This window comes from Sorex araneus, chromosome 10 (assembly GCF_027595985.1).
Source record: "Sorex araneus isolate mSorAra2 chromosome 10, mSorAra2.pri, whole genome shotgun sequence".
NCBI classification, from domain to species: Eukaryota; Metazoa; Chordata; class Mammalia; order Eulipotyphla; family Soricidae; genus Sorex; species Sorex araneus.
Window position 1 is genome coordinate 2,151,411 of NC_073311.1, and position 13,631 is coordinate 2,165,041.

A 13,631-nucleotide genomic window follows, 5' to 3' on the forward strand; every position below is an offset into this window, starting at 1 on the left:
TGTGGAGTCTCAGGCAGGAACAACAGCACAGCACGGAAGGCTCTTGCCTTGCACGCAGCCAGCCTGGTTCAATCTGCAGCATCCCATACGATTCCCTGAGTCCGCCAGGAGAAATCCTTGAGCACCGCCATGTGTGGCCCAAAAAGAAAAATCAAAACAAACAAACAAAGTATGGGAAGCCTCTAGAAAGCCAAAGGAGTTGGTCAATCTAATGCTCACACTATTATAAATACTTGAATTTATTCAAAATGCCTGTTCACACTAAAATGCTGTTTTCATGCTCCCACTGCAGTTTTCTTTATTGGATGGGAGCCTTCCGAGCAGTGTCCAGGACCCCCAGAAAGCCTCGGAGGGATGGTCAGCCACCAGGTCTGCAATGCAATGCCCAAGCAAGGGCTGCCCTGCAGTTCCCAGGAGCACCCAAGTCACCTCCCAGGGCTCTGGGGCCTCCAGATTTCACCTAGCAGTGCTCAGGGACCAGGTGGACTGATTTCAACCACACAAGTTACTCCTTAAGCCTTCTCCGACCTCTCCAGGACTCCTAAATTACTTTTTGTTTTTTCAATGAAACAGGTAAGACGGCATATATTGGACATGTAACATTTAATTGAGCCATGCAGATTTGTATTCAAATCTCAGCACCAAGTTTTTATTCTAGGCAAGCTACCAAACCTCTATGACCATTAAAACTCAGGAATGTTGGGGCTGGAGCGATAGCACAGCGGGTAGAGCATTTGTCTTGCATGTGGCTGACCCGGGTTCAAATCCCAGCATCCCATATGGTCCCCTGAGCACCGCCAGGAGTAATTCCTGAGTGTAGAACCAGGAGTAACCCCCGTGCATTGCCAGGTGTGACTCAAAAAGCAAAAAAAAAAAAAAAAAAACCAGGAATGTTGCCAGCAGCGGTAAGAATTCTTCAGAAATTCTACAGCACATATTTTTAACACAGAAACAAAACCATCTCCATCTTCTCAGTGCCCAAAACAGAGAAGGGAGACTCTGAAGCCCTTACCTGTGTGGCCTCCTGCACCCCCGTCATCTGGTACCTTCTCATCCTTTCAAACACCGAGTGGTCTGCACAGCCCCCCTGCGGGCCATACTTATGGGGGTAGTCTAAAACACAAAGAAGAGATGCCATGGCAGTCACATATTTAGAGATTTAAAAGTATCTTCTAAATAAAATGTTGTCCTAATTAATGAGTACCATCAGAAAGGCATGCAATGTATTACCATTTTAAGACACGGTCAACTCATAAATTATCTCTCAATAAAACATCGCTAATCTTTAAATTTTTGTCATATGAATGATTTGTGGGTTCTAAAAAAGAACAATAATCATTCTTTATTCTGGGTTTAGCCTTACCAACCATTCTGCTTTAATATATAAAGCATCTTAACACTGCAATTTACTTCATTTTGTAATTTAGAACTTCCCCTTCTAACATATTAAATTTCCTATGCTATAAATGCACAAATGGGGCCCACTGTCGCTACTTGTTGCACTAACATATGCCTCACAGACCTGGGCCCTACAAAAGCAGGATGAAAAAGCAATTTGGGTATCCCAAAGAGGAACTGAAAGAGCTATGCTTAGAGTATCACATTTCACTCAAGTGAGAGAAAGAATCCGGAGTTCCGACCCGACCTCTGTCAATGGTCAAGAATCAGGGATACTGTCTCGTTTGCTAAGGCGTCAAAAATCAGATGGGCCAAACACATAATGCAATTCAGAGATGACCTCCGGACTAGCACTATTACCAACTGGATTCCACGGGACGTCAAAAGACAGAGTGGCTGCCCACCAACGAGATGGTCAGACTTCTTCATCAAAACCCTGAATGAATGGTTTGAGGCTCTTCCTGTTCCTGGAGTGAGCAGATATCATTGGGCTACACTAGCATGTGACAGGGACAAATGGAGACATTACTGGCACCCACTTGAGCAAACGAAGATCAATGGGATGACAAGTGATACAAGTGATAAATGCACAAATGTACCCCATTATGAAGTAAGTTAGGCTAACAGAATAAGGTATTTGGCTTTAATTCCTTTCAATGAACATTAACTGCTCTAATAAAATGAATCCTAGAAATATTTTCTGTGGAACAATGAGAATCATATAAGTTTAACCAATAACTATTTCATTATCATTTGTTTTTATAAAATAACAGTAGCTTTATACACTTTTCTCTTAAGACCATTCTTAGTTTGTGAACATATTTTAGAATTCAATTAAGTAACAATAATTATGAGAACTATGAAAATAAAATATCAAGACGTGAATGAGAGACGAGGCACTGAGAAACCCTTCCATAGCGTCTGTACGTAAAGAGCGCGTGGCTATCGGGAGCAGGAAAGATAGTACAGTGTACCGGACACTCCCTTTGGCCATCTGGGTTCAATCCCTGGCCCCCCAGATGGCCCCCGAGCTCCAGCAGGAGCTATCTCTGAGAGCAGAGCCAGGAGCAAGTTCTGGGCACTGCCCAGGGTAGACCCCAAACCAAAAATAAATTAAATTAAACACAGATGGCAACTTAGCTTCTCCAGCCTTGCTCTATCTTTCTGGACTTTGTAGAATTATCCCTCTTGTCTTTTACATCAACCAAACTCCTGCTTACCTTTCCAATTTCTGATTATTATTCTCAAATACTTCTCAGACTGGATCTCCCTATGTTGAATCTTCTATTTCTTAACTACTCTCAAGTGTTTCTCTCTCAAGCTATATATATATATATATATGTTTTAAATTTGTGTTCACTTTATTGGGCATATATTCTCATACATTCTCATATATTCTACCAATTACTAAGTATTACCTCTACTTGTAGTTTCTTAAGAAAGTGTAAAATCAGGGGTCCAGAATAGATAGTGGAAGAGAACCTGAGTTGCAAGCCTGAGTCCCAACATACCACAACCACGTGTGCATGAGACCTCAAATAAAGTAGGTGGTTCCCGTAAAGAACTGCAGTCAACATGTGCGTGCACAGCACGACTGAAATGTGCTATCCTGGTGAGCAGCATCACCCAGTGTGAGCACTGCAGCTGAGTACTAAAAACAAAAACCAAGAGAGAAAGCTTTTGTTCTTAATCTAGAAACACTAGCCCATTTTATTGAAAATACTCATTAAGTACTATAATACAAATCTAAATAGGAGGTGGGGTGTATAAACAGTCTACCTATACTGCTATCTCCATCAACTTTTTTTTTCTTATTTTTGTGGGGACCACAAAATGTGAGTATTTTTATGGGGACCACAAAATGATGCCAGACCAAACCCATGGTTTCTTACATGCAAGGCTTTTGAGTCACATCCCTTATCCACTTGAGTTCCATCCCAATCCCTCTGTTTTAAATTAGTTAATTTAAAGATTAACTTAATCTTAACTTAATCTTAAATTAAAGAGGTCAAGATTACAACTACAAAATTCCAATCAATAAATAATGGCTTAAAATCCCACACGTATAAACTGAGTTGCCTGCACGGAAGAGCCTCGCAAGCTCCCTGTGACATATTCAATATGCCAAATACAGTGATAACAACAGGTCTCATTCCCCTAACCCTGAAAAGAGCCTCCAATTATTGGGAAAAATGAGTAAGGAGAGGCTGCTAAAATCTCAGGGCTGGGACAAAAGGAAACGTTACTGGTGCCACTTGAGTAAATCGATGAACAACGGGATGACAGTGATACAGTGATAAACTGAGTTAGGTAATTAGCAGGCATTAATGAATGCATGAAAACCAGTGAAAGACGTGAGATAGAGGCCAGAGGATAGTTCATTGAGGAGGAAGCTTGCCTAGCATACGGCCAACCAGGGCTCGATCCCCAGCATGTCATATGGTCTCCCAAGCCCCACCAAGAATAATTCTTGAGCACAGAGCAGGAACCATCCCTGAGCATTGCCAGGGATGACCCCCTCAAAACCACCCAACAAACCAAAAACCAGAAAGATGCAAGATAACAAGGTAATTCAGTCGCTACAACACTGCAGACTGCCAACTAACTATAAAGGAAAATGCTACTTTAACATCAGATATATTTCACAAATGACCAAACTAAGCATTATTTTAAAAAATCAACCTTATAAATGCCTCCTGCTGTAATATAGAAAGAAATATCCTACAACTATGCAATGTTCTTTCCAAAATATTCTAGTCATGAATCAGTCACACCAAGAAAGTGAGATATTGTACAAGTCACTGACTTAGACATGTGAAAAAAGGGAAATGGACCAAAAGGTAGAGACAGTACAGTGGTTAGGGCATGCGCCTGGCACATCCGACCTAGGGTCAGTGTCCAGCATCACAGATCCTCCCACTCCCAGAATCTCTGGGTGCAACTCTGGAGGCCCCCAGCACTCAAGGTGGGGAGGGTGGGCTGCAGGGTCACACACACTGCAGGGTATGTGCAGCATCCATCTTCTGCCCTTGCATGAACCACCAGCCCAGTGAACGGAAAACCACTGGTGGCACCCCCATCCCCAGGACTCAAAAGCAAAACAAAAAATAAATTAAAAACACAAAAATGTTGAGTACTAAAAGTGGTGTGGGGGCTGATAGTCAAAAACCAAAGTAACAAAATATGCAAAATATCTATTTTTAGGGCAACTTAAAAATTCTATTATAGATTACAGATAAAATTATTGAATTAGTATTAGTTTCTAGGTGGAAAAGCTATTCTGGCTATTTTTTAAAAAGTACATATTCTAGGAGATGTTTTCTAAAAGAATTTAATTTGAAATTTCATGGGTGTCTGCACTTACTTTCAAATGGTTTCTCAAAAATGTATACTGGAGGGGCCAAGGCGCCAGTCGAGAGCCGAATGCTTGCCTTGTACACTGCTGACCAAAACTCGAGCCCAGGCACCCAATATGGTCCCCCAGAGAACAGGAATGATCCCTGAGCACAGAGCCAAGAGTAATCCCTGAGCACCCTGAGTGTGCACCCTCCCACACAAAAATAGACGAGATGGAAAATATTAAAAATGGCAAATATGTGGAAGATATGTGGAAGGATGTATGTTCTTTATACAATTCTACTAATTTCTTTTAGGCCTCAAAATTTCAAAATGAAATTAAAGACTGAAAGAGAGCAGTATCAGTGGAACAAGTTCAAATGATTTCAAAGTAGTAAACAATCTAAACGAAAGTAGTCAACAACTTAAATACACATTGAGAAAAAAATCTCATATATTACTATTTCTATTACTGAAAAGTGACTTCTATTTCTATTCTATTAGTATTTTCTGTCATCCCATTGCTCATCGATTTGTTCGAGCAGGCACCAGTAACGTCTCTCACTGAGAGACTTACTGTTACTGTTTTTGGCATATCCAATATGCACGGGTAGCTTGCCAGGCTCTGCCGCTCGGGCTCGATACTCTTGGTTGCTTGCCGAGCTCTCCGAGAGGGGCGGAGGAATCGAACTCGGGTCAGCCACGTGAAAGGCGAATGCCCTACCGCTGTGCTATTTCTATTTCTATTGCTAAAGATTGATCTGGGATTGATTCTATTACTAAAGATTAATTTGAGAGTGCCAGAGAGATCGTTCAGGGATTAAGACACTTGCCTTGCATGTGGCTGGCTCTGGTGCAAACCCTAACACCATCCGGACCCCCAAGCACTCCCTGAAGCAAGCAGCCCCACGGATTGTAGATATGCCTGAAGCACCCCCTCCTCCCCCAAAATAAAAAATACTGACTTGGTGAAAGTAAAAAAATGGTACCATCCAACATATATTTATGTTACCATCCAACAAATATATTTGTACCATACATATATTAAGAATCTACCATGGGGGGGGGGTGGAGCGATAGCACAGCGGGTAGGGCGTTTGCCTTGCACGCGGCCGACCTGGGTTCGAATCCCAGCATCCCATATAGTCCCCTGAGCACCGCCAGTAGTAATTCCTGAGTGAAGAGCCAGGAGTGACCCCTATGCATCGCCAGGTGTGACCCAAAAAGCAAAAAAAAAAAAAAAATCTACCATAAAGACTAGACATTTTTACAGTATTATATGCTAAGACTTTTTTAGCAGATGAGTTATATTCCAGAAACTTGGGTATCATCACCACAACTAACACTCTCTTCTACAGCTAGAATTGTCACTGTCACTGTCATTGTCATCCCGTTGCTCATCGATTTGCTCGAGTGAGCACCAGTAACGTCTCCATCATGAGACTTATTACTGTTTTTGGCTTATCGAATACACCATAGGTAGCTTGCCAGGCTCTGCTGTGCAGGCAAAATACTCTCAGTAGTTAGCTGGGCTCTTACAGCTAGAATTACAGCCTGCAAATCCCCTAAGTCTTGCCCATATCTTTAACAGGCTTGCCTGCCTGGGTCATTGATGGAGAAGTTCCACCACACCAACAACACTGATTTCAGTAAGCAAAGAAAAGGCTAAAGGTCCAGTTGAGCTGATAGAACATATTACGAAGGAGGTCTGGAATACCCCACTCCGAATACTAGAGATACTAGAGGTGGTGGCTCTCCGCTCCAACCGCCATGGTCAGAACAATTAGTCATTATATATATATATATATATGTGTGTGTGTGTGTATATATATATATATATATATATATATATATAAACCACATGGCAAAGCCTGGCAAGCTACCCATGGCATATTCAATATGCCAAAAACAGTAACAAAAAATCTCACAATGGAGATGTTACTGGTGCCCACTCAAGAAAACCGATGAGCAACGGCATGACAGTGACAGTGATATATATATAAAAAACACATATATATTAATATATGCAAAGCATACTCAGTGCACACAGATCTAAGTTCTTTTCTCAGTTAATAGACTGTAGACTACTTGCAATTTATTTGTTTCAAGTATTAAAGTTAAATATTATTAAAGTTTGATGTTATTTTTATACCCCTCACTGCTTACACAGTATAGTATTTAGTAAGGAAAAAAAAACGTAGTTTGATTCTCCAGCTAGTTTCAATCATGGTTATGAAACTGGTTCATTTGTTCCTTTTAAGGCAGAACATATATGAGAAGAATCAAATGACCCTCACAGAAATAAAGCAGAAAAAATGTTCTCAGGATATTGGAAATGATTCAATTATTTTATAGTTAACTTGATTTCTATTTCAGTGTTATTATCAATAAGCTTATCTTCAATCCATATATTCTTATTTTCCTTTATAGGCTAGTTCATGGTACCATAATTGAGATTTAAGTATTCAGCCATTACTTAATTTTTTTTTTAACCATTTACCCCTGGCAAGCTTAAATTCTATTACACAGGTGTGTATTTAACAACATTTGATGAAATTCTATGGATGTAATCAGATCTACACACACACACACACACACACACACACACACACACACACACAGGTTTTTATTTACTGCAGGGATCTCCCAAGAACTCAGGGTGTCCAGGGCCACGCCCAGTGAACTTGGTCATCTGGGCCTGCAGGTCAATGCCAGAGCACTGTGATCAGTTTTCCAGAGCAGCTTCCCAGAATGACGGCAATGTCTGGTGTCCCCACCCCACACACAGCACCCCACACAGCACCAATACCAAATATGGGGCAGGGGGAGACTAAGGAGAATCCAAGAGGATTGATCTGTTTATTAAAAGATTCCAGCTTCGGGGCCGGAGCGATAGCACAGCGGGTAGGGCGTTTGCCTTGCACGCGGCCGACCCGGGTTCGATCCCCGGCATCCAATATGGTCCCCCAAGCACTGCCAGGAGTAATTCCTGAGTGCAAAGCCAGGAGTAACCCCTGAGCATCGCTGGGTGTGACCCAAAAAGCAAAAAAAAAAAAAAAAAAAAAAAGATTCCAGCTTCCTCCAAAACCTTCTTGACTTTGTCACTCAACCAATGAAGTTTTCAGATGTTCAACAGTGTATGTAAAAAGGTTGGCAACACACACACACACACACACACACACTCTCTCTCTCTCTCTCTCTCTCTCTCTCTCTCTCTGTCTCTCTCTCTCTCTCTCTCTCAAGGTCTTGTTGAAGCAACAGAAACAATAAGGAATTTCATTAGCCAACTTCCACCATGCTCTTTCTCCCTTCTGAAAGATTAATAAAAAACAACTTGGAAATAGCTGAATAATAGACACAAAACAAAGAAGCATGAATTCCTGAATCAATTCATAGACAAAAACAGCGTGGTGAGAAATACTCACACCAAACCTGTATCACGGTGAAAAATAAAATTTTAGTACATTTTGTCACTGAATTTGAAGGTATCACAAATGACCCCACCTAACACACAGTGAAAATGTCAAGAACAGAACTCATTCAAGCTCCCCGGGGCATATTCAATATGCCAAAACAGCAGCAACAAGTCTCACAATGGAGACATTACTGGTGCCCACTCGAGCAAATCGATGAGCAACGAGACAACAGTGCTACATACACATATATATAGGAATATATGTACTGATCTAGCTTATGAGAAATTATTTATTGTTATCGTTGTTTGCTGATTTGCAAGGGATCAAACCCAGAACTTCACATTTGCCACGGCTGCTAAGCTACTGAGCCCCAAACACTTCACTCATTTTAATAAAGCTGTTTTCTAAATGGACTGATGCGATAGCACAGTGGGTAGGGCATTTGCCTTGCACGCGGCCGACCCGGGTTCGATTCCTCCATCCTTCTCGGAGAGCCCAGCAAGCTATTGATAGTATCCAGCCACGTATCCTGGCAAGCTACCTGTGGCGTATTCAATATGCCAAAAACAGTAACAAGTCTCACAATGGAGACATTACTGGTGCCCGCTCAAGCAAATCAATGAACAATGGGACTACAGTGCTATAGTGCAGTGCAGTTTTCTAAATGTTAGCATTTGCATAACCTTTACCCTCAAATTAGTCATATTATTAAGATGAAGACTAATACAGAACAGTAACAATTACTTTTTCTCTTTGGTTTCTGGGCTATACCCAGCGATATTCAAGACTTTCTCCTGGCTCAAGGCGTCACCTGCACCCTCCTGGTGGTGCTCGGGGGACCCTATGCAGTGCTGGGGATCAAACCCGGGTTTGGTCATATGCAAGGCAAGTGCCTTACACCATACTATCTCTCTAGCCCCATACAGCCATTTTTCATCTAAGATAGAAGCACAGAGACTTTATGACAACCAAATCAAACATTTCACATGCTTAGAGAAATAAGCACTATTATTTTTTCAAAAAGCTTCTCAATGAAGGACCTAGTCAGAGCCAAAGCTCAAAGGGCTGGAGTGAACATGCCTTGTGTGTAGGAAGACAAGGTTTAACCTGCACTGCATGTTAACCCTGTGCAGGTTAACCCTGTGCAGGTCAACCCTGCACTGCATGGTCCACTGAGCACCACCAGGTGTGCCCCAAAACAAAAACCAAGAAACAAATTTGCACAGGACAATATAGTGAGGGTTTTGTTTGATTTGAGGCACAAGGGGAGAGGCATGCGGGCCTCCCCCGTCGTGTGCTTGGGGCTGCTCCAACTGGTGCTGGAGGATATGCTCACCAGGCTGGGCTGTCTTCCCAGCCCCAGACATTCCATCTTAGAGAGGAGAAAGTAGTGTAGTTCCTTTTACCCAGTAATCTGGCTAAGTTCAGCACATAATGAATATGTCAAAACAACACCTTTCCCATTTCCAGATAATTTAGCTCTATAAATACATATCAATATATGCAAGTTGATATGCCTGATTTTATTCAAATCTGAGGAATAATGTGATCATAATGTAAATCATGATTTACCTTCATTCAAAGCATATTATGAAATGTTTTAATTCTGCTCCTAAACAAACACCTACAACATTGTTCTGTAAAAGAGAATTTCAAATCTGCCAAACACTTGAACAACTGTATGTACTATGGCACTGAACTAAACATCTCAGTGTCCAGGAATAGAACAAAACAAAAATACCACTTTCCATAACCTAATAGTAAAGAAAGCCAAAAGAGAATAGATGTTTCTTTTATGCATGAATGAGCAATTTCTATAATAGTAGCCCAATAAACTATATTTTCAAAACAGTCATCATAGTAAACATACCTCCACTGCATCAATATACTGCACCGACCCTGGGCATGTAACTGCTGAGATCAAGATCATGTACAAATAAGCACTGCATAATGGGCATCTCACCTACCTAGTAAAATGCATATATGTAACTGGTATATTTATAAACATAAACAGACACTGGTAAACATATACATATATTCTTATGATGCATATATGCAATTGATATCAGATTTCTACCTCTCCCCCTCCCCTCCACAAGGTGAACAGCCACATGAGCACTGCACCTCTCACAGCTTTCAGCAGGAGCTTTCTATTCACAGGAAGGCAGTCCCTTGCCCCCTTTCACCAAGCATTGAGAATTTATCACTTTTTCTCCTTTGGGCTCATTATTTTCATCATGGTACAGCTTCAAAGCGCTGAGATTATGCCACCACACAACAGTCCATCATTCAGACCCTTGCTGCACTCAAGTATAAGGAACTACCCTCCATTTGCTTATTCTTAGCTCCCAGCTCACTGAGGCTGTCTCTCCCCCTGACACTATTCCGTCATGATTCTTAGTGATACCAGCATTCAGGTTGATGACATGTCACCCACAGCACTATCTTTTTTTAAAATGATGTTCTACTTCACATTTCCATAATTTTACATCTAGTATAGCTGATAATTGAAATCTTTACATCATCAATTTCTACATCCTGCTTTCTTTGCAACACTCCTCTTTTCAGAACATTTCCTCTAGCTTCCAGTGATCCTTTACCACTAGCCACTGAGACCCTTCTGCTCCCAATGCTACCACTTAGCAACTGCCTCGCTAATTACACTCTTCAATCCAACTGCTACTATAATTACCCCACTGTCATTTGCCTTAGACTCCCTTTGCCACCTCCTCCCAAATCCAATCTGAACTCTAGTCAAATTCAACTTTCCATCTACACCTCTGAAGCAGAAAGTCTGAGGAAAACTTCTGTCTAGTCGTGCTCAAAAAAAGCGACTTTATCTTCACACAGTTTCATTGTCTGGCAATGATACTGTACTTTCAGTCCTATTTCAATCATACATAAGCACATCGGAAGGACAGTAAACTTGATATATAAAAAGTAAAATTGATCTTACAAAGCAACTGTGAGAAGTACAATTCTTCCATATCTTTAAATTTTGTCAAAATGGCCAGAGAGTTAGTTGGACAGGATGGGCTCTGCTGGGCTCTGCAAAAGGCCTGGGTATGATCCCAGACACCATATGGTCCCCTGGGCACAAAGGCAAGAGAGCCTCCGAGTACCACCAAGCAACAAGCTGTTGTCTAAACATTAAACTATCTTATGACAGGGCCAGAGGGAGAGAGAGGACAGTGTGTGTCTGGCATACTTCTGACCACAGTTTGACCCTCAGCACTACATGGTCCCCTGAGCAAGAGCATCACCAAGAGCAGACTGAAAAGACCCCAACACCACAAGAGCTCCCAACACCGCCAGGGAGGCCTAGATCAGTGCTGGCAACAGAAGGCTAAGTAGCACCATATCCTAAGCCCACGGACTATACCACCAGCCTGGCTGACCGTCTCAGAATGACTCCAGAGCCTCCCGACACAACTTGAGAGAGGCCATACACTGCCCCGCAAATAAATCCCTTCCACCTGTTTCTAAGGGCATAGAAGCAGCAGTAAGAGTGGTTATTATAAACTGAAATATCACAAAGTATTTTTAAATTCGGACTTTATTCCTTTATAAATTCATAACTTATAATTTATATAAAATTAAAAATTAAAGACCCATTCTTGGGGCAGGGCGGTGACTCAGGAAGCTCGGGGACCCAACACCACATGTCTCCCTGCACTGTGAGGTGTAGGCCTCTCTCCCCAAGCAAACATCATTTCTTCCAAAAGCTTCATATTTAAATGTTTCCAAAGCAGCAAAATAGTATTTACATATGCATCAAATTCTGCCAATACATGACTCTCTCAATAGAGAAAGGAAACAGTATAAATTTCTTCCTATATACTTTTCAAAACTTCTAAAAGAACCTATTACCCCATCACCTTATTAACTATGAAAATGGACATTTTCTCCCTAAAATTACCAACAATATTAAACCCCATTTCTAGAAAAAAGTCTTTGTCCCTCTGATGAATAAGCCCTCATTGAGATGCTAAATCACAGGCCGCACTGTAGCTGCCCTGGAAAGGCCAAACAGCATATTCTCTCACAAAGCATGACTCATGCTGTAGAAAACTCAGCCTGCTGAAAACAAAGATCAGCTTTGGGTCCACTGCCTTTCTTCCAGGTCCTCTGCATGCCAAGCTCTAGCTTTTGTTTTAGGAGGCAACAAATATAAATAATGCATATACTGTGATACCACCTCAGACAGGAAATAGCTAGGTTAACTCTCAATCCTCCATTGCAAGAAGGGGGAATAGTCTCAGTGTAGATTCCCTTCCCTACAGATCCAGGCATGAAACACCCAGTTCTCACTATATAGAATCTAGTGTATATCTTCCAGACTTACCTCAGCCGAGCAGCCCTCCTTCTGTAACTGGGGCTAAGGAATCTGCCTTGGCTCTCTGCCAAGACTATCAAATCAAAACTTGGTGTAAGTGCTCCAATAACATGCTATGAATCAGTAAATTAGGTCAATCTCTCTTTTATTATATCAACTGGATTTGAAAAAGAATGATTCCAGGGGCTAGAGTGATAGCAGAGCTAGTAGGGCATTTGCCTTGCACGCAGCCAACCCGGGTTCAATTCCCAGGATCTCATATGGTCCCCTGAGCACCGCCAGGGGTAATTCCTGAGTGCAAAGCCAGGAGTAACCCCTGAGCATCACCGGGTGTGACCCAAAAAGAAAATAAATAAATATATATAAATAAATAAATAAATAAAAATCAAAAGAATGACTCCACAAAGCATAAAAAGTGATTTTGTAAATAACCAAAGGAGATAAAAGAGACACAATGAACATGGAATATACAAGATCCACAACTCAACACATACCTGCTAAATTTAATTTTTCAATCAGCAGTTTGGTTTCCACGCCCTGCTAAGGTCATCTTTGAACCAAGACTTGTTACTGCTGATTCTAATAATCTCCTTTTTTCCCCCTGCATTCTACCTATTGCAATTCCAAGAATGGCATATTGTAAATTGTTTCTGTAAGAACCTGTGCCCTAAATCCCTCCTATTTTGCAGACAGGAATAAGCCCTGAGCACCGCCAGGTGTGGCCCTAAACAAAACTTAAAAAAAAAGCAAATAGGTTGGAATAAAAAAAATAAATAAATAAAACAGTATATAGATCCCTTAGAAAAATTTTAAAAGGAACTGCCATATAATCCAATGGTGCCAGTCCAGGCCATTTCTGCAGACAGGAAAACAGTAACTCAAGATATTACTTATACTGCTGTGTGCACAGGTAGCTAAAACATGAAATCAAGCTAAATGCCAAAAATAGTAGAATAAGGGGCTGGAGCAATAGCACAGCGGGTAGGGCGCTTGCCTTGCACGCGGCCGACCCGGGTTCAATTCCCAGCATCCCATATGGTCCCCTGAGCACTGCCAGGAGTAATTCCTGAGTGCAGAGCCAGGAGTAACCCCTGTGCATCGCCAGGTGTGACCCAAAAAGAAAAAAAAAAAATAGTAGAATAAAA

At 41.5% G+C, this 13,631-nt stretch overlaps 1 protein-coding gene across 1 annotated transcript in view; it reads right to left on the bottom strand.

Annotated features, from left to right (window-relative positions):
- ADAM10 (ADAM metallopeptidase domain 10) overlaps positions 1–13,631 on the bottom strand; it is a 116,562-nt gene that overhangs the window by 41,996 nt on the left and 60,935 nt on the right. Inside the window, exon 5 of the mRNA XM_055118351.1 lies at positions 1,013–1,113. Within this exon, the coding sequence (XP_054974326.1) occupies positions 1,013–1,113 (101 nt within the window). The remainder of the gene's footprint in view (positions 1–1,012; positions 1,114–13,631) is intronic.